At 40.2% G+C, this 22,431-nt stretch overlaps 1 protein-coding gene across 1 annotated transcript in view; it reads right to left on the bottom strand.

The window, feature by feature from the left end:
* PKDCC (protein kinase domain containing, cytoplasmic) overlaps window positions 1–22,431 on the bottom strand; it is a 72,366-nt gene that overhangs the window by 8,093 nt on the left and 41,842 nt on the right. The window contains exons 2-5 of the mRNA XM_063918315.1: window positions 20,709–20,831; window positions 18,476–18,747; window positions 13,595–13,674; window positions 12,281–12,388 (exon numbers count right to left, since the gene is read on the bottom strand). Coding sequence (XP_063774385.1) covers window positions 12,281–12,388; window positions 13,595–13,674; window positions 18,476–18,747; window positions 20,709–20,831 — 583 coding nt within the window. The remainder of the gene's footprint in view (window positions 1–12,280; window positions 12,389–13,594; window positions 13,675–18,475; window positions 18,748–20,708; window positions 20,832–22,431) is intronic.

Raw genomic sequence — 22,431 nt, 5'->3', positions numbered from 1 at the left:
GCCGTTTGTTTTCACTAGTCAATAAGTATATTCCCTACAACACTTGATAAAAGTAGAATGAATGAATGAAGCAGCCTCCACATGAATTGATTGTAGGCCTGTGACCCCCCTTTCCATCAATCAGCCATTTTTGCTCTAAGGGGGGAGAATTCAGTAGGCTTGGTAATGAGCTGAAATTTCCTAGTACTCCTTTTTTTTTTATAGATCAGGAGAAAGTACATGGAATATCTCACGTTATTTTCTCACCCATTTCTGTACTGATTAATATATTACCAAGCTGCCTTGGCTGCCGTTCAGTCTCAGATGGTTTTAAAAACCACCCTCTTGTTCACTGTTCACAGCTCTGTTCACAGCTCCTTCAAGTTCTCTGACCATCACTGAGCTCCCTTTATGGCTGAAATCATCAGTGAATTAATCACTTTTAAATATTACAACTTAGCTCATTGATAAACACACCATTTAGGTGTAATAATTCAGCAGATTCACATTTCGCCATTGCATGGAACATGCGAGATGCAAACCACATTGCGAAGCTTGTACTAAGCCTAAGTAAACAATTATATCTTCAAGCTGTACTGAGCTTATGTTTGTAAAGGGCAAAACTTAAATCCAGTAAATTGTATCACTCTCCCTGACCGATTTAATGAGGGTATAGTGACTCTATGGACTCTATGGAAATGACTACAAGTTCCCAGGGCAAAATAGAAACATGTTTTGTAACACGCAATAAAATACGCTTATCTGTATCCATCTTTTCATAAATGTCAAGGTTGGTGGTGGAGATAACGTGAAGTATTTTTATGTCACAGCATTTACAAGCTTTGCATTGAATAGATCGGTCTTATAGTTTGTCAAAAGACCTTACTGAATATATACACTAACTTTTTTCTATGTCTTCTCTTCTGTAATTATTCATTTTTATGTGGACCTGTAATGCTTTAACTACCTGAAAGTGTAGTTAGTTTGTTTGCTTTGTCAAAGAAAGAAATACCTATTGTTTTCTTTGACTTCCTTACCTGTTCAGTCTTAGGGGTGGCCATCGACCATCGATAAGCTCATTTCAATTCAGCACAAATTGAATAGCGCCAGGAAGGACATCCCAGAGCTATTCAATTCAGCACAATGTTATGCACGACTACAGGATTTCTTCTTGCTGGGGTGCGAGCAGAAATCCGACAAAACTACTGGCGCAATGCTGTTTTCTTACCTTAATGCAATGGAAACAGCTTCATGCCAGGCACTTAACTCAGAGAATACAGGTTCTCGTGACTAAACATCATGTTTAAGATGTGAGAACCTGCATTCTCTGACATAACAGCATGTTGAATTGAATAGCTCTGGGACTTCCTTCCCCACGCTATTCAATTCACAGCAGCAATTTTTATTCTAACTGAAGTACACAACGTAAGATGCACAGCCCCACCCTCTGGCATACTCCTTCCCTGACTGCTCGCAGTGTCCAACAAACACTGGTGGTCATCAGTTATGTAAAATATTTATGTCTTCCTGACAGTGGCTTCTTGGCATCGATGTAAAGCACTGATGGCACCATCGATGTTGAACCATTTCATATGCATCCCTAGTCTGTCTACTTGTAAGTACTCTGTAGCATTATTATTTGCTAGCAGAATTATTACAACTGCATTGTTTAAAACTACACAGTATAACAGCGACAGGCAACCAGAAACATTTCATTGGCCCTGTGGGTGGCTCTTTAACCTTCAGAAGGACTGCACATTACTCATACACTCATTAGTAAGTTAAAACAGTTCAATTATTCAAAGAAAGAGATGCCTATCTGTAATAACATTACAAAAAAAAAGATAGAGCCCTATCTGAAACGCGCTGAGGCCACTTCACAAACCAGGAAGGAATGTGGATACAACTTTGAGAGAATCCAACAGAGCTTCTGAACCGCATCTTCGGCAACGTCCGCCAGCTGCAGTATGGGGACAACAGTTACCATTGTAATGCCCCTATGATTTGCGGTATCCATACCTACCTGAAAATACTTTTTAAATTGCTCCTTGGATGAATAAATTGTAATTTACTTTTCACCAACAACGGAGTATCCAATGCACTGATTCACCAAGATGGAGTGGTAATTGAAAGATACCATTTCGTGAACATGTGAATGGAATAATAAGTGAGTGTCCTTCTATGTGAGGCTCCACACTTATTGGTGATTCTGAACACAAAAGATACCTTTATGTGAACTTGAGGAAGAATGATAATGTACTGTAAGTTCGGTTGCAACTGTCAAGTTGAGGAGTAGACTAAAGGGCCATGCACACTGGCAGATAACACTGCATGATAAGAACGTTCTCGTTCATTAATGAACGAGAACTCGTTCATACCGTGCAGTGTGTAGGTACCAACAATGAAAGATATGCGGCCCCGTGCTTGTTCATCGTTGGTGCCCCATCGCTTATGCATGCAGGCCAATAGGGACAAAATTGTCCATATTAGCATGCATTGCTATGGCGCCGGGTGATGGGAGTGATATAACATGTTCAGAGAGAGTTAGATTTGGGTGTGGTGTGTTCAATCTGCAATCTAATTTGCAGTGTAAAAATAAAGCAGCCAGTATTTACGCACAGAAATAAAATAACCCACCCAAATCTAACTCTCTCTGCACATGTTATATCTGCCCGCCCTGCAGTGCACATGGTTTTGCCCAACTACTAAAAATTGTCCTGCTGCGATCAACTTGGAATTACCCCCATTGTTAATATTTACAAATATATAAAGGGACATTACAAGGATCTATCAGGTGATCTGTTTATTGAAAAATCTCTAGACAGGACATGCGGACACCCTCTGAGGTTAGAGGAGGGAAAATGTTATACCCAACGGAGGAAAGGGTTCTTCACAGTAAGGGCAGGAAGGATTTGGAATTCTCTGCCTGAAAAGGTAGTAATGGTGGACTCAGTCAATATGTTTAAAAAAAGATTAGATAAATTCCTAAATGAAAGAAATATCCAAGGATATAGCATTTAAAGAGAGTGTTAGTTGTACTTAAAAACAATGGGTCATTATAGTAAACTATAATTACATACAGATTAGTGTAGGAATTACAATACAGGTTGACCTCGATGGACATTTTATCTTTTTTCAACCTGATTAATGGTATTACTATGTTACTTTATTATTATGTATTAACAAGTTATAACAACAATTTCAACAATGAAGCAGGAAAGGGAGTTGGGACTGCAGGTGAAGGCTTGGAGGGCCACATGCAGAGCTGTAACAGGGCAGATGCCGGTGCTCCACTCTGAGAGGGCAACGTCATGACTTTGCACGTGACATCTTTATGTGACGCAGAGGGGGTAGGGTCGGCAGCTCCAATAAGTGCAGAACTAACTGCACAGACTGCGGAGTACCCATCTGAAGCACCCAGGTAATGCTACTGGCTGCAGGGTGCTGTTCCAGGCATCCTGTTAGCCAGAAGTAATGGCCATGGGGCAGCAAAGGTGCCGCCTACAGAGCCCTTGCGCTCTGCGCGGCCGCACATTTCGCACACAACTAGTTACTTGAAACCCTAGAGATGCCAGTTGCTCATAACTGCTGTAGAATGTGTAATAATGTGAACCAAAACACATCTACCTATAACAATACTGTAGCAGCATGAAACAACTCGTTCTAAAATGGCTAGTTAGAGAAAAGTCCGTACGGCATTTGCTCTTCTTGATCTTATTCCTTTCATCCTTTTTAATATTGTGGATCATTTTAACAATTAAATGTTGTGCTTCTACATGAACTAATTATAGTAGTAAAACACCAGAGGATACAATTCTTTGGCAAGCGCCACAAAACGATGGCTCTGCATCAAGGTTCACTGCTACCTTTATTTCTGCCTTAAATAGTGAACCTCTGGGATGTCTGTTTCTGCTTGTTGCATTCTGGAAGCGGAGCTGCAACTAGGAAATGGCTGTAGATTAGAACAATATTTACCTTTAAATTTTGCCCCAAGGCTTTCCAAATACCGTATAATTGTTTGATGCCAATTGAAAACTAATTGAAAACAAAAGTCCTGTATATGTCGACCTATGGGTTTAGCATGATTTTCAAGCAAGTTTGACTTATATTCTTGTCTATTATATATATATATATTATTATTTTTTTTTTATGTCTCCAAGTATTTTATATTATTAGCCCTAAATATTTCAGTTAAACAATTTTTTTTTAACAATTTACAATAGAGATATTCTACAGAGCGCCCAGCTTTACACAGGTCCACGTGACACTTTGAGGGGGTAATTTAGAATTGACCACATGCCCAATCACGTAGCATTCAGAATCTTGCGTGATGTCGCACTATATATGCTCAGAAAATGAATGCATCCATGTGTGATACTGCAGTGCTAAACACATTCTGATCACATCTACACGTTTATGACCAGAAAAGAGAGGCATTACAGGGGTATGAAGGAGAGTTCTCATGTAGGCAACATTCACTAAGGGCTTGTTCAGATGCCGACCAGCACGTAAGCATATATATCTGCCTTTTAGGAGGTGTACATTTTGCACCTAGTATAGGTGGGGTTAACTGCACGCTGAGAGTGATGATTAATGCTACCCATACACCTAAAGACTTGTCGTCAGATCTGGACGGTTGGAATTAAAACCTGGTAATGAATGAGCGGAAATGACAGTTGGCCATTTGCTCCTAAATGCCGTAAAACTGACAGAAACAGAAGTGGATTTAACCAATTTGTCTGATTGACCATTTTTGTCTGTTTTCCAGTGTTTGGGAGCAAATGGTCAATAGTCGTTTGCTCTCATCCATTACAAGATTTTCATTCCAACCAGCCAAATCTGACAATAAATCTGTAGTTGTATGGCCATCTTAAGCTAGGGGCATATGCTGATAAACAGAGATGTGCACATCTTTATATATGTACAGCTCTACATATAGATGTAAATATTCTGTACACTTTTGAGTAATATACTTTTATTTTACTTCCAACACTGCATCGGCACCCTAAGGGGGAAATTTACTAAATGTCGATTTTAATCCAATTTTATTGATTTCATATTGATGAAAATTGATGTCAATCAATGTTGTACTTCCAGGGCCAAAACACACATTTATTAATGGACAATATACAAAACTTGGAACTCCACGTGGCGCTACTTAAATACCATCAGAAAAAAGCTTACACAGTGTAATCACATGGAATTTCAGATCTCACAGATGTCCTGATTTGTGAACATAGCTAAAAGATATAAAACATACAGAACATAGTGCAACTCTGTTAAAATTCAATTGATGTTTTATTTGTTTGGTCCCACTCACATAAAGATGTGAATTAAATTGCATGATCACAATCACAAGATGAGAAGGGTAGCCTTGACTTCATAGAAGAGTCCTCCTCCGCAAGACACTTTAGGGAGCTCAGCTTCAAAGCTCACACAGAGCTGTGTGTGACACGAGGAACTGGCCATTTATTAATATTTAATAATGAATATAATAAAAAATCCCCTGTTAGCAAATGTGTGTTTCAGACCCAGAAACCCAGCATCGATTGAGATCGATTTAAATTCATTTTCATAAATTTTAAACCGATGAAACCCATCGGTTACTCAACCTGAAGCTTCAACAAATCTTAATCTAGCCCTGTTCTTGTGTACAGTGAGCTCATTACTCACACGGATCAATAATTTTTATTATTATGTTCCTCCTAAGGGCCACACAACTGAACGTAGCATAAACTTCAAGAGTATTTTGGCTAAATACTCGATCTGTACATTCTTTTGTGGAATTCTAGCAAATTGGGCAGCACAGTTGTGTAAAGGTTAGCATTAGTTCCTCACATCACTGAGGTCATGAGTTCAATTTATGGTCATGACCTATCTATGTAGAGTTTGTATGTTCCCCAATGTCTGTGTGGGTTTCCTATGTGTGCTTCAGTTTTCTCCTACACTACAAAAGCATACTGGTAAATGAATGGTTGTTGACAAAAAATAATCCTAGTGTTATGTGTCCATGTGGTTGGAAATATAGATTGTGAGCTCCTTTGGGGCAGGGACTGATGTGAATGACTGAAATATTCTCTGTTGCACTATATAAACAACTGTACATAATAACTATAAAGGAAGTAGAAAGTTTAGAGATTTATCTCGCTTTTATTGAAAAACCTAAAAATGCAACACTAGATATTTTGACTAGCTAAGACAGCTGTTTGCAGCCCACTGGAAAAATACATATTTATATTTAGAATATTTGTATGGTGTATTTAATAAGAATAACACCGTAAAATGCATTTTCTTTTTAACTGTCAACCAATTTAATATACTGATAGAGTTCTGTTTACATTTTTTTTAACATGCCTCATGTTGTCAAAAACATATTTTCTCATATTTTCTCAAAAACTAATTGCACACAAGGTTCAATTTAACTAAATAGCCTTACTTTCTGGCTTACACCAAACACCACACTATCTTACTAGTAATGATCAAGGCTTCGGCTCTCAAGAAAGGAAGCTTATTTAAATGAAGTCAATGGAATTTGAAGTCTCTCAGCAGTAAATCACATCATCAAAAGGTCAAAGTTCTGGTCAATTTCCAGACTAATGATGTTTAAAACAAATAAATACTTGCCTAATACAAGAAACACAGTCATAAATTTCAAATTGGCATACATCATACTGAGAGGAGCATTGAACTGGCAAAGAAAAACAATATGGTGAAAACTAAGATTTGAATATTATCTTCTTAACCCTACTTTACTTCAGAACATAAAGGAAAATAATGAAACCTAAAGAGAGACACATATTTTCTAATCAGATGTACAGATGGAGCACCACTGATTTGGATAAACATTGCGACTGAGCAACTGCCACGCAGCGAGTTATCACGATCTTCACTTATGACCATTCCACACATGAACAGTGGGCCTAATTCAGACCCGTTTGCTGCTGTGTGTTTTCGCACAGCGAGCGATCGGGTCTGAAATGCACATGCGTATGCACTGCAATGTGCCGGCGTATCGGATGACAGCTCCGGGCATCGGTGTATACCGACTGGATGGGCGTAAAAAGCGATTGCATGGGCGATCGCAAGGTGACTGACTGGAAGAGGCCGTTTGTGGGTGGCAACTGATCGTTTTGAGGGAGTATCCGGAGAAAAGCAGGAGGGACCAGGCGTTTGCAGGGAGTGTTTCTGACGACAACTCTGGCCCCAATCATCGCACTGGAAGAGTAAGTCCTGGGCTGTGCAGAGACAGAACAAACTTCTGTTTGTGCAGCTCTCCTGCACATGCAATCGCACCCCTGCACAGCGATTTCCCCCTCCCCCTGTAGGCGATGACTATCTGATCGCAGGGATGCAAAAAATGCACCCTAGCGATCAGGTATGAATTAGGCCCAATATTACTATTGGGTGCCTGGGGCTAGTATGACGCCTCTGGGTACGTCATCTATAGCATGGATGTATCCGATTGTGCTGTTTATCCAAACTTATCCTCTCCCATCCCAATTCAAAAGCTCAACAGAATATGCTGGCATTTTGTATGTAAGTATATTAAAATTATCAATATCAATAATATTATTAATAATAATAATAATAATTCTGTGCATTTATTGTGACGGTATGACATAGTTAACTCTGAGTATAAATTTAGTGTATTGAAGTGGCATAAACAGGTAAAGTCAATATGAGCAACGAATATGAGTGCAGTGATTTCTAGCTCATACTTGGAGATCAGTGATGATTAGGCTCAGAGTGGAGGGGAAGAGGTGTGGTGATGATAATCACATCATGGTAGCCCCACTCCTAAGACCAGTAGCGGATCTTGCCACGGGCAAACAGGACTTTTGCCCGGGGCGCCGCCTTCCGGAGGGCGCTGGCGCCATCCGGAGAGCGCCGCACCATGGCAAGATCCGCCACTGCTGTGCCCTCCGCTGCCCACTGTGTCCCCCGTCTGTGCCTCCTGTGAAGGGAACTAGACGCGTAGCGTCTAGTTTCCCTTCGTGGAGAGGACCTTTGCTGAGCGGTGCGCGATGATGTCATCGCGCACCGCACAGCAAAGGTCCTCTCCACGAAGGGAACTAGACGCGTAGCGTCTAGTTTCCCTTCGTGGAGAGGACCTTTTGCTGTGCGGTGCGCGATGACGTCATCGCGCACCTATCAGCATTTAAGTGGCGCTACTACTGTACAGGGGCGTGACTGACCACGCCCCCTGTATTAAGCCACACCCCGTTTCCTGCCCGGGGCGCAGAGCGGGCTTGAACCGGCCCTGCCTAAGACATAAGGGTAAATGTATCATCCGTCGTTATGGGGGAGAATCAGTATCAGCGCACGTTATGTGGGCTATACCGCTTCTCTCCATGTAAGAGTGTGAAAGTATGCGGTACATGACAGGGGCGCTATGCTGTTTCTTGCTGTGGCGGATGCAGACTCCGGTCTGCAGCATGTGAGATCTCGCGTGAATAGTGAGATCCTGCACATGCGGAGTGGAGACGGCTGAGAAGGAAGACACAGTGCCTGAGCACTAAGCTGATGCGCTGTGCACTCAGGGGGGCATCACCGGAGTGGGGACGTTTTCAGTCCCCTGCTTCGATGACCCTTCCTGCTTCACCTCGGTTCCGGGAGGCTTGACACCTCTCTTGGGATCCAGAAAAATTCCCCCAATGTCAAGATTATTCCGCAAGAGTAGACAAGTGTGTTCTAGTAACTAACTAATTTAGAGCTAGAAAAGTAGGGGGTGTTTTAGAATTGCTTGCAAACTTGCACCCATACAAATATGCACAGATGTAAGTTAAATACGACTATTTAGGCACATTTCTCTCTAAATGCAAACATAACAGACATGCAAGTTAAAACTTGCATGTAAAGTGCACAACTTACAGCTACTTTGTGTAAATGGTAAAAATATACCTACAAAATACAGGTTTTAAAGGTTCTATGTACTCAGTGTTCCTGGATTTTGTATGACAAATTTTATGTAACACACAACTTTCCTTGTTTCCAAATATCAGTCAAGTACTACATGTCTACTGGGTGTTTCTCTATTGTATGTACAAAGCTGTTTACACTTCCTTTGTGTACTAACCTATTACATCTAACATCTAAACCATTGTTCTTCTGACACATAAACAATGTTTTATCAAAACTACTTCAACTGGTCTGCACGTTCTTTATTTCTCTTTTTCTTGATTGAATACAGTGTTTTCACTAATAAGGATTTGTCTCTCTACCAAAAACCTTGTGACCAGATTTTCATTGTTTTAAATAGCTGGAATTGCCTTCAATCTGATTTTAATCACTCTTAATGACCAGTTATTTCGCCTCGGCAAACCTGACTACTACCAACTTTAGTTTCCAAACGAAAACATGCCCAGTGCATTCTGGGTCTGTGCCCCCAAAGTCACACTGCTTTCCTTTACTAAACCATTCATCTATATAAGATAATAAAAAAGCCAGTATTGTTCTAAAATATACATCTGTTTAGATATTAGAACTTTAACTCTGTTGTATACAATATAATTATTGGTAAAGTTGATCACATTAAAAATAGCATTTAATGGATGAGATATAGTGGATGAGTGAATCACTAAAAAAAATGTAACTTAGATGTTTTGCTGATATTATATTCATTTTGATCCAACAATGAAAAGAAATACAAAGTGATCTGTATCAGTAAATAATGAGCTCTAAATTACAGAGCCACATTTGCTTTGCTTTCCCTCCCCCTTCCCTCTCTCCAGTCTTATGAAGGTGCAAGTGCCAGATACGTGCAAGTTTGCACTGTGGAATATGTGCATTTACTGTGTTGGCATGCAAAGTGCGAATTTGAGCAATTTACGTTACGCACAGGGCTGCATAAACTTAAGACAGGTCTGGGTACTGACAAAGGGTGGGGGTGCCTTGTTGTTAACATATGCAAGGCTGGATATAATTGCAGCATTATGAAGGATGAGAGCAGACATGGTTATAAATTGAACACCCCACCCAATAGATGATTGCGGTCATACTGTATGTTCAAGTTAGCCTCATGTCCTTGGTCCACAAAACCACCCATTCCCCCCAATTCACTAGTCAATTTGTACAATGTATCTTTAAGATAACCCAAGCTCAATAAATGGTGATCTAGTAAATAGCATCCAGGGTTATGGGTGCATATATACAGTAAGCCCTCCTAGTACAGAAGTTCACCTTCCCTACATTTAAACAGCTTGGTTTATGGGCTTTTGCACAACCATCCTTCTGTCCAAGTCATTTAATTGAAATATATACTGTACATACAAATGTCTTATTTTCCTTAATGGCTATTTCACATACTAGCAAAATGCTATTTGTTTAACCCATGAATCCAATGATTGTGCAATTTGACATCACCCAAGAAAACAAACACAGATTCTCTGAATCAAACAGAGCGACATTAGCTGTACTTGCCATTAAAATGTCTAAATTACAAAGGGAAATGTCAAATCACTCATAACAATAGACGTCCAAATCCTGCCCTGGTAGTTCCTATCTCGTTTCCACACGGGAACAGCTTACAGTGCGCCCGGGTTGCAGAAACAACGCTAGGAGTACATTATAATTTAAAGCACTATAAATGTTTTACAGCTCTAACATTTTTAAAGCTTAAGACCTACATTTTTTTGTAACCTGATCAGGGTTCACCTTGTTAAACCTTGTTTTATGGGAACGTTGGGCTTCACATGCTGTTTCACTGGATTTTCAGAGTAATTGTTAATATCACTTTTCACACTTGATGCTGTTCAAAGGAATGTTTTTTTTCTCTATCAAAAACAGTGGGGTGACGTGTGAAAGGGCAACTGCTCCATATGTTACATTGCCTCGCTCGCTCATTTTTCCTCTTGGTATAACAAGCATTTTATTAAGGATTTGAAACACTGGAGAGAGGATAAATCAGCAAATTAAAGGCATGTGCTATGCTCCACTGCAAACACTTTCATTTCCTACTTTTGCAATTATTGCATAACATTGATACATTTTGATTTATATACAGTTATTTACAGTAAATGATTTCCTCTTCCTGTTGTAACCAAAACATATTTTTGGCATGAAAAGTGCTAGTATGGACTGGAAAGAAATGTACATTAACTGACAGCAGTGGAAAATACATTACATTCATAAATACTGAAGGTTAAGTTTATAATTTGTAATAGAAATAAAGTGTATAATTTGAAAAAATATATATATGTTTTTCACCACCCAGTGTAAAGGGAAAGAAGAGCTTCACACAAAACGTAAAAATGTAGTTTTGAGTAGTGTTCAATAAGTTATGATAGGGGGTGGGGCATTTCATATAATTGGACAGCAGAGTGGTTAGCATTGCAGCCTTCTGTACTTGGGCATTAGTTTGTAACGGAGCTTCTAAAATTCAACTTTGTCAAGTTCTGGAATGGTAAGCATTCCAGAGGTTGGTCCCTATAGCTTCAGATAGTGTGGACTACTCTAATGCACTTCTTTTGAAGAAGGATCCTCCAGATCCCTCTTCGTCAGCCCTTACTGGTGCATGTGCAGCCCAACGGCAGCCCAACGGCATCACATGTGCAGTGAGCTTGCAGTGTCCAAGCAAGGAAGTAAAGTAACAGCTGTTATCACTTTACTTATAACCCCTCTACGGAACAGGATCTTTCTCAGGATCTTTCTCATCCCTGTACACAAAAGATGATAATTGCAAGTAGTAATTTAAATTTCCGCATTGCGATTATGGGTCCATATTTTCACAAAACATCAGTGGAATGTGATACATAGTGTATGCCCCTAAAACATATTATGTTGACTCTGTGTCATAATGAACTGATAAGTTATCTTCTCATTTTATCATCTTGGTCAACAAAATAGCTTATTTTACTGTATGCATGCAACAAGTGTTGTTCCCATTGACAGACTTATAATAAATCACTGAAATATTAATACTAATATATTGATGACTAATATATTTACAAATTACAAAATGATGAGTGACAGTTTTTCAAACTTTTTTTTACAATAAAACAAACTGCTTACATGTCATTTCTATTATCTGAAAGTGGTTTTACTATGACAAGACCAGAGTTCTGATGAATGGATTCCAGTTTTAGAATCTATGTTGTTAGTTTTACTATTTAACATTCCTTTATTGAAAGTTCTAATGAAAAAGCCTGTAATAGAGTTGGTTTGTGCTTCTGGCCAATACTATCTTCACTCTCAACAATGGAATGTTTGTATTATTTATTGCAATCTAAGACCTAATTACTCTGTGATGACATTTATCACTCAACAGACAATGAAATGAGTATCAGTTAAAGTGAATGCTTACCAGCTTTAGGTACATGTGTAACATTTGACAGGTACAAGCCACTCTTGTATAAGTAAAGGACCTTCTCAAATTGTGCGGCTGTTTCCTCAATACTCCATCGCAGTTCACCTGAATAATAAAATATGTTTATACAGTGTAAAAATATATATATATATATATATATATATATATATTTTATTTATTTTTTTGTTTAAACAATATAAAATAGTCATTTTTAGCAAAATGCTAATAAAAGATCTGCAAACTTTTTTTGGGAGCTGTGATAAAAGGTTGCACTATAGACAGTATTTTGCAGATTAAGGGGTCTATTTACTAAGCCCTAGATCGAGATAAAGTGAACGGAGATAAAGTACCAGCCAATCAGCTCCTAACTGCCATGTCACAAGCTGTGTTTGAAAAAATTACAGTTAGCAGTTGATTGGCTGGTACTTTATCTCCGGCCACTTTATCTCCATCCAAGACTTAGTAAATAGACCCCTTTGTTTAAATAGGGTAATGCTTCTCTTTAAAGAGGTTGCCCAGTTTTGGACAAACCCTCCTCTACATTGCATTCTCTGACCACGCCACTGAATACCATTGCTACCCGAATCCAGGTGGGAATTGTAGCAAAAGTCTTCCTAGTGCCAGTTCATTGAGAATGTAAATACTACAATACATCCATAGATCTTCAATAGAGATCTATTGTAGCACTATGGACAGACTGAGCCTTACAAACTGAGCCCAACAGTTTCATGAGCCATGGGGTAAGCCACATCAACAGAAACGTCAGAAGGAGTTACTATAATTGCCATGCCATGCAAAGTTCAATATTTTTCTTAAAGAAGAGCTGAACCTAGAAATAAAACTGTAACATTTTAACAAACCAAGCATGTTTAATTACAGTGCCATGATGTCTGAGAGCCTTGCTATTTGAGAGTAACTTCAGTCCACTCTTTTCCTCAGCACCTGATCACTGTTTATTCTCCTTCTCGAGTCGGTAAGAGATGTGTGATGCCCACTTAGGTGTCTTGAAGACCGCACTGATTGGATGGCTGTCACATTACCCAATCAACTCTTCTGACACAAGAAAGCTCTGGAGTATCAACAAACATCAATTCCTCATCTCCTGTTTCTTCTAGGACACCAGGTCACAAATGTGCACATCCCTGGATACTGGACTGTAAATCTCAGGGAGTATTCACTCAGTTGCACCAGTGGCATTTTACTAGTAAAACATTTGCGATAATTACTTTTTAATAATCAGGCCCATAGTTGTTTATAGTAAAGTGTTTTTTTTTTAACATTATTATTGTTAGTGTTTTTTTTTGTACATACCTGTGGCATTCACTATAGCATCCAGCAGTGGTCTTAGGGACTGTGGTGCACTGTGAGGAAGGAGATACGTAAAAAAGAACCTGCAGAAAAATAGAATCCATTTTTAACAAAATAGAAAATATATATTTTAAAGTGCATTTGTGGGTAACACTAGGCTACATAAAATAATATTCGAATGAGCAATATAATTACTTCACCACTCAGGAAATACAGCCATATATCATGATAAAAAATGTCATAAATGACCCCAACCCAACTGTCTGGTATACCAAAAACAAGGCTTGTTAGACACAAGGCTGCCTTGTAATCACCTGTAAATGCTCCATTAACACAGCAGCTTGCTCTGGAGCTTAGCGGGTTGTGGCTATTTGTGCGGATGTCTGGTACTTGGGTAAACTGTGCTATAACCAATGGAAGAACTTTAGAATTTTGGGTGTGTTCCATCAGTAATTTAGGCTGATAGCACCAAAGAGCTGGCAAAGGTACATGGATTAAAAATTATTAGAAAAAAAGGGAAACTGTAAAAGCAAGAGCAAGGAAACTAAGTGCGATGAAATTCTAAGCCTTTTTTTTATACATTTTATAGAACTTTGGCTTCTTTTTTTGCAAGTTACAGTAGTTTTCATTAAAAATCAAAAGTTGCTAATTGCTGTTACCCACAGCAACCAAACAATTAATTTAAATATCTGACTGGTGGGATCCCGTCAAGATCCCGCCAGACGGAATCCCGGCAGTCGGAATACTGACACCGGAATCCCGACCGGCACAATCCCCGACATATTCTCCCTCTTTGAGTGTCCACGACACCCATAAAGGGAGAATAAATTAGTGTGCCGAGCGTAGCGAGGCACCGTGCCCGCAGCGTGGCGAGTGAAGCGAGCCCGCAAGGGACTGCGTTGCGCTCGCCCCCCTGTCGGTATTGTGTCGGTTGGGATTCCGGTGTCAGTATTCTGACCGCCGGGATCCCATCCAGCGGGATTTCGTACTGATCCCTAACTGGTTGCTAAGGTTAAAGCAAATATTTGCTGTTATTTAAGGAAAATACACAGCATAGACTTGTACTTCTCCATTATGTAAATATTACTTAAATATATAGCCATCAATTATTATTATTATTATTATTATTATTGTTGTTATTATATTATTATTATTATTATTATTATTATTATTATTATGTTTAATGAAAAAATAAAATTGTGCTTGAATATTTAAATCAGATATGTTTATTTTTAGTTTTTTTCTCTAAATACGATGTTTGTTTATTTTTGTACATGGCGCTACATAACTTTTCACTTACATAATGGTTGGAGTTGGTGAAGTTTACATACTTTATGGGCAAATTGGTGCCACTAGATATTGGATCTTTATTATTATTATTATTATTATTATTATTATTATGTGGTGCACGAAAGGCCAAAGTAACAATGGGGTAGATGGATCTAGAGCTCAAGGCCTCCACATTAAAATCGGCCAATCATCATGGCAGCATGATGATGACCAGCAGAATATCTGGCCACACAGTTGGCCAGAAATCCTAAGTATTAAAATTGTATTCCTTATTTTCTCAAAAAATTATTACATTTTTCTTTCTTTTTTTTTGCAACTAAGGAGATAGTGGGGCTTATAGTGTCGGGTGTGTCCACACCCACATAGCTCTGGCCCTACCCACACAGTACTGGTCACAGCTCTTCTCCTTCTCAGTATTTTCAGCCTCAGGACCCTGTGGATGTTAATCCTGCCCTGGGAGCACAGATATTTTGCAGCACTTTAGAGAGAATATTTCAGTCACTTACATCAGGACCCTCCAACTGTACCTTTTTGGCCAGTAAAGTACCATTTTTTATGGTCTGTACCGGCCATAAAAGGCTTTGTACCGGGTTTCAGCATCTAACAAACCTATTGATTTCTTTGGGAGCACCATCGGGCCATGCCCCCTTTGCCTGTGGCCATGCCCCCTTTTTTTATAATTCGTACCGATTTTCGGCAAAGCGGAGGGTATGGCGTTACCTGAGGAAATCCATAAGCATACATTTACTATCCACACAGTTGTGTCATGACAGTAAATTCACTAGTGGTTGTAATTCCATGGTTATTGGTTCAGCCCATACAATGGCTGCCTCACCTTATTTAAGAGTCCACTGTAATTATGTTTAAGATGTAGGTTTTAAGTGAAAGCATACCATATATTTACAGAGGGTTTATTTGTACTTTATATTTCTATACATGTTCCATAAAACTTATTCACATAATACTATTAGGTACACTTTACAGGGATAAAATATACAATTGTCTGTTATTTTCTCGTCGAGTTTAGAAAATGATTGCAAATATCGGATTGGTTGTTATTGGTTAGGAAACCATTTTGCATTGTTTTCGACACAAAAATATGTTACTTTAGGAATTACTAATTCACTAGAACAGTTTCCCAAATTCCGCCATTACAGTCCAAGTTTTAAGGATATCCATACTTAAGTCCACATGGTTAACTCAAATTGACCGAGGTACTAATTAAGGGGGTCATTCTGAGTTGATCGCTCGCTAGCAGTTTTTAGCAGCTGTGCAAACGCTATGCCGCCGCCCACTGAGAGAGTATTTTAGCTTAGCAGAAGTGCAAACATTTTTATCGCAGAGGGCCTGCAAAAAAATTTTGGGTAGTTTCAGAGTAGCTCAAAAGTTACTCAGCGCTTGCGATCACTTCAGACTATTCAGTTCCGGATTTGATGTCACACACCCGCCCAGCGTTCGCCCAGCCACGCCTGCATTTTCCCTGGCACACCTGCGTTTTTCCAAACACTCCCTGAAAACGGTCAGTTGCCACCCAGAAACGCCCACTTCATGTCAATCACTCTGCGGCAACCAGTGTGACTGAAATGATCGCTAGACCCTGTGCAAAACTGCATCGTTCGTTGTGCCCGTACGTTGCGCGTGCGCATTGCGCCACATACGCAGAACTGCCGTTATTTAGCCTGATCGCTGCGCTGCGAACAAATGCAGCTAGCGATCAACTCGGAATGACCACCTAAGTCTCCTGTGCTCAAGCATGGATATCCTTAAAACCTGGACTGCAATGGTAGAGTTTGGGAAACTTTGCTCTAGAATACTGTTCCCTGAAGTACTTTTTTTTTCAAACAGCTTTATCGGTCGGCCAGACGTTTTGATATGCCATGACTTGCCAAGTACCTCTATAATCTATTTACTAGTGGTTGGGTTGAGATGAATAGAGTTTCCACAAGAAGTCCATTTGCTGCAGTTCATTTTCATCAGGGCCTTTTAGTTTGTTGAAATCATCAACCTTTGGCTTAATGCGAAGTGTCATAAATCAGCACACGCTCACTGTCTGCTGAAAGGAAGAGACCGTATTCTTCCCCACAACACTCTGCTGGTGTGCCTTTGTGAAACACAGATTTAAGGCAACAAGGAAAGCTTCTGTTAGTTCAAAGGGGATTACAAAACTAAAGCAGATTAAGGGGACAAGAAAAGTTCATCAGGTCGTGTGTAAATCATGAGGCAAAAAAAATACACAAGGTCATCAACGGATTTCTAAGGGGACACAAAATCTAAAATAAAAGCTGATTCAAACTCAAATAAATAAAAAGAGAGAGTCTTGTATAAGTGACAAATACGTATATGTGTAAAATGTTCTCAAACATGATGGTGGCTGTGAAATTCTATGGACTCTAACACTACAGCTATATTGTAACCAGGGGGGATATTTATCAAAGCTTGGAGAGAAGAAAATGAGGAGATATAAAGTACCAACGAATCAGCTTCTAATTGTAATTTTTCAAATATAGCGGTATATTCATCGAAGTCGGATCCAATCCAACATTCATTTGTCGGAATGGATCCGACCTGGGCTATTCAATGCATTCTCAATTCGACTTTAAAAAAAGTCAAATTGAGATGCGGGAGCTGAGACGGGGGAGAGCAGCGCTGCTCTGCCCCGTATGCCCCGTCTGCCCGCAGCTGTCCCCCCCCCCCGTCTCTGCCTCTCCCCATCCCCGCATCACAGCCGCCGCTCACGGCAGCATCCTCCCGGCTCCAGCAATCGAGGTCTTGCTTGCTGGAGCATAGTGGACGCTGCTGTGAGCGGCGGTTGTGACACATCCTCCAGCGCTGCTCTCCCCGTCTGCCCGCAGCTCTCCCCGTCTCTGCTCCCACATCTCACGTCAACTTTTTTTAAAGTCGGATTGAGATGGTCGAAAAGGGGGCCAAAACCTTTTTCAACTCAAGCACGCGGATCGGCAGCTATTCTGCCGACCCACTTACTTTTTGACAAGTCGAATTCCTCGACTTGTCGAATAATTTGGGGTAAGATTGAATAGGTCGTAACCTCTTCCGACCTAAAAAAGTCGAAAAATGACGTCTTTTCGACAGACGGCAGCTTTCAACTTCAATTGAATATACCCCATAGGGAGAAATCCTATTCCCTGGAAAGAGTGCAAGTTGCTGTTGCCGCAGTGTGTAAGCGCTGGCAGCGGCACCCAAACTCGCACCACTGCGGCTCCTTCTAGTGCCCGACTTGCATTCTTTTGCTCGCATAGGGCTGCAAACAAAAATCTGTGAGTCGACAGTACCGTAAGTGCAGCATACAGCCACACAAATACATTGCGGGTAATTGGATTTCCCCTATAGCCTGTATAATAGCAGTTAGAAGCTGATTGGTGAGTACTGTATCTCTCTTCCTTTCTCTATTGGCAAGGTTTTATCAATCTCCCATTATCCAAATAATTGGAAACTACTGTTTTCTGATATCAGCTCCTAATTGATCCCTGTTATGTATAGAATAAACTTTTCTAAATAAGATTTTTAAAAATTGTTATCACTCTTTGAAATAACCAGTCTTTCTGCCGGGCCCCTAGGAAGCCAGGTATACTGTACCTGTATGCATTGTAGAGGTTCCTCTTCTCATTCATGTTTTGACATCTGCCTTCTACAGAGCATGGCAGTGTAAAGTTTCTAGCTGGGAATTCCATAAAGCAATTATCATTGGTAGTACAAGGTGTCTCCTCCATGCTTGCATCATCTAAATCAGTTACTTTCAGTTCACCATCAACGATGACAAACTGCCGTGGACGAAAATCCAGGAGAGTTATGGAGCCGAGGGGAGAATGGGCTAAGTAATCCAGCAGTCGTACTAAGCTGAGGCAGATCTGCAAAGTACAAAACTGAAATATAATTTGCTGTTTTGTTTTCTTATTCCCATCCAATTGCTCATAAAATTTAAAAGAATTAAAGATTATATGACCAACTCTAATTTTATCAATTACATTAAAGCACTGCGCTCATGGTAAATGTACTTTAAGATATAATTTATACAAAAAGTGGCTGCGTACTTAACGATTAGATACTGGGACACTTCTACTTCATAAAAGACACGTTTATTTTTAAAACAGATAATTTCAGACAGCATGAAAAAAAAAACATAAAACATAGAAACAATTAATAAAATAGATATTTGTTTATTCAATATCTGCAACTTGTTGTAAAACAATATTAGTTTAGCAATAATTTCAGTTAATCTCTGTAATTACTGGTATGTATTATCGATCTCCAGTTTAAGCTGCTTCCTTACTTAAGGCTCAGTATTTATCTCGTGGCCGGGTGTAAATATTGGGGGTCATACAGATCTGATCGCTGGGCTGCTAATTTTGCTGTCCTGCGTTCAGATAGTCTCCGCCTCCAGGGGGAGTGTATATTCGCCGTGCAAGTGTGCGATTTTATGTGTACGATGAGCTGCTAAAATCCACTTTGTGCAGTCTCTGCGCAGCCCAGGACTTACTCCTACAGTGCGATGAGAACAGGCTGAACGGGGCTGAAGCTGACATCAGACACCCTCCCTGAAAACGCTTGGGAACGCCTGTGTTTTTCAGACACTCCTAGTAAACGGTCAGTTACCAGCCACAAACGGCCTCCTCCTGTCAATCACTTTGCATCCCGTCGCTGACCGGCGATGCCCTTTGTTGTTGTTCGACGCACGTGTGCATTGTACTGCATACGCATGTTCAGTTATGACCCGATTGCCCGCTGTGCAAAAATGCACAGCAGCGATCAGATCTGGATGACTCCCATAGTGTGTGTGTAGGGGGCAGGTGCTGCAGCTACACTGGGCCCATCTGAGGGCTCCATTTAGTTCTCAATAGAGCAGAGTAGAGGTCTCTTCTGAGTATGAATTGGACCAACGGCCCCTACTCCAATTTCACTGTGAGTTCCGGTGATGCACTATTCCTCACCTGACCTCATGCCTGAATTGAGAGGCATTGGTTTAGCTCAGCAAATAGCTATTTTCGCATTGTACAGAAGGCTCATATTTAAAGGTCCAATCAACTAAAAAATGCACATTTCTATAATATAACTTGCTAGTAACATTCACTCAATACTTGCAAACATATTATACTTAGATAAATGCAATAAGGTTTTGACTGTAGTTTCTATGCACCTACTGTATATATGCATATAACACCCAGTGGTACTGAGTGACGAAAAATGGGCGTGGCCATATGTTATGAGGGGGCATGACCACATGCTGCTAGTGGGAGTGGCTACATGACAGCCCCCTTTTTTTTTTATCTGGAGGCAAGGCTAAAAATATATAATAATGCCTCCAGTATAATAGAAATATATAGTAATGCCTCCAGTATAATAGAAATATATAGTGATACCTCCAGTATAATAGAAATATATAGTAATGCCTCCAATTTAATAACAATATATAGTAATGCCTCCATTATAACAGGAAAATACAGCCACTGTCGCACTCCCAGTAACCCTGACAAAGTGGGAGGAGCCGTCATGCTGCCAAGCACCATGGTCTTGTTGCTTTGTGGCACATTATAATTGTGGTAATGGCAAAGTGTGTGGCAGGTGGTACTGTGTACCCGCTGCCAAATTCTTAAGGGTACTCCGTACCCGAGCGTACCCGCATACTTGCACCGCTGATAACACCTTCATTTTGTTCCTGCTGTGGGAAACTTTACATGTATGTATTTGTAAATGGTACAATATGTCTTTTCATTTTGTATCGTTTTGAATTTAAAGGGCAATGGCTTTTTAAAAAAAAGTCAATAATTTTGTGATACTGAGAAAACCAAATAAATGTTAAATAATTGCTTACTCGAAATCTGTCCTCCCAAGAAGACTGTAAGAGCTGAATCATCTCTAGTGGGGATCCCAGTTCAGTGATAGTTGTCAGCGTGTCAGATATATCATTACTGTCTTGGTAACAGTAGCCATGCAGCTGAAATGAGAGGATACAGACAGGTGAGATCAATCGATAGGACATTTAAACCCATTGCTACAACATTAAAAACAGTAGCACACAGCATCAGCAGAAATGTTCCAATCAAAATCAATATTCAGCATAACACTTTGCGCCTCGTACCTCAGCAATGTCACCTGTCCGGCTACACTGGTGCAACTCAAAAAATGGTATTTTCCATTGTGCATACAGTAGTTGACATGTAAACATTGAGAAAAACATTGACAAACATACTGTACATACAGTAATTGAGGTGATCTGTGAATAACACCGACTGACACTTATAATCAATATATATTGATAATGACTTACAAGTTATGCAAATTAATTCCTTTTCAGAAAATACCCCTATGAAACTTCAAATAATGGTTTTATTACAATCATAAATGACGGCTAGGAAAGTCAATTCTGAGATTTACGGATCTATGGGGGAGACGTACTATAGCGGCAGCAGCATGGATTGTGCACTATAGCACTTCCTGCTTCACCTCATTACCGAGGCGAAGCAGGAAGCTACACCAATAAGATTATTATTATTATTATCATTTATTTATATGGCGCCACAAGGGTTCCGCAGCGCCCAATTACAGAGTACATATGCATATAATCAAAACAGTGACTTACAGTTGAAATCAATTTTGGACAAGTACAGGGTAACTAAGCATAACTACACCAGTAAATGACAGAGATAAGTTCCAGGTGGCCCAAAAACTGTGATTTGGGCAGTTGAGAATTATTAAAGAAGAAAAGGGTGAGCACATGAGGGAAGAGGGCCCTACTCGTGAGAGCTTACATTCTAGGGATGTAACATCTTGTCTGCCGAAGTGTGTGAGTGAAAATGACCCCCTTGGGCGATCCCCGCCTGAGCACACAACGCATCAGACTAGTGCCGATGCAGTGTGTCTCACCCCTGGCCGACTACTCAGGACATGCCCGGGATCTCGCTACTATCGCAAGATCTCCTGTGCAGCCACTGCAGCCAGAGACAGAGCTGTCCCTGGTTGTGGTGTGGGCAACGACCAGTGCTTAAAGTGGTCCTAGAGAGGTGGTGGAACTCACCCCCCTCCCCACAGCGCCCATGTAATAAAGGTAGGCGTGTGCAGCAAAAATGGGGTGTGGCCTCAAAAAGAAAGGGGCGTGGTCACACAATAGTAATAATGCCCAAGTGAAAATTTTGAAGTGGGGGTATGGAAAAGTGAAGGTTGTAATTATGTGCGAGCCAAAGGCGCACGTGCTCCTGAAAAGGGGGTGTGGCCACTCAAAAGGGGGCATGTCCTTTAGTGTAGTTTACCACACCATATACCCCTTATACACCTTATGCACCACAATAGTAGGACCCCTTACTGGTGCCCCTTTCACATTATACCACACAGTATGAGCCGAAATTCACATTATACCCAACAGTATGAGCCGAAATTCACATTATAGCACACGGTATGAGCCGAAATTCACATTATAGCACACGGTATGAGCTGAAATTCACATCATAGCACACAGAATGAGCTGAAATTCAAATTATAGCACATGGTATGAGCCTAAATTCACATTATAGCACATGGTATGAGCCGAAATTCACATT

This window comes from Pseudophryne corroboree, chromosome 4 (genome assembly GCF_028390025.1).
Source record: "Pseudophryne corroboree isolate aPseCor3 chromosome 4, aPseCor3.hap2, whole genome shotgun sequence".
NCBI classification, from domain to species: Eukaryota; Metazoa; Chordata; class Amphibia; order Anura; family Myobatrachidae; genus Pseudophryne; species Pseudophryne corroboree.
The sequence above is the reverse complement of the archived record's forward strand: the minus strand, read 5'-3'. Positions and strand labels throughout refer to the sequence as shown.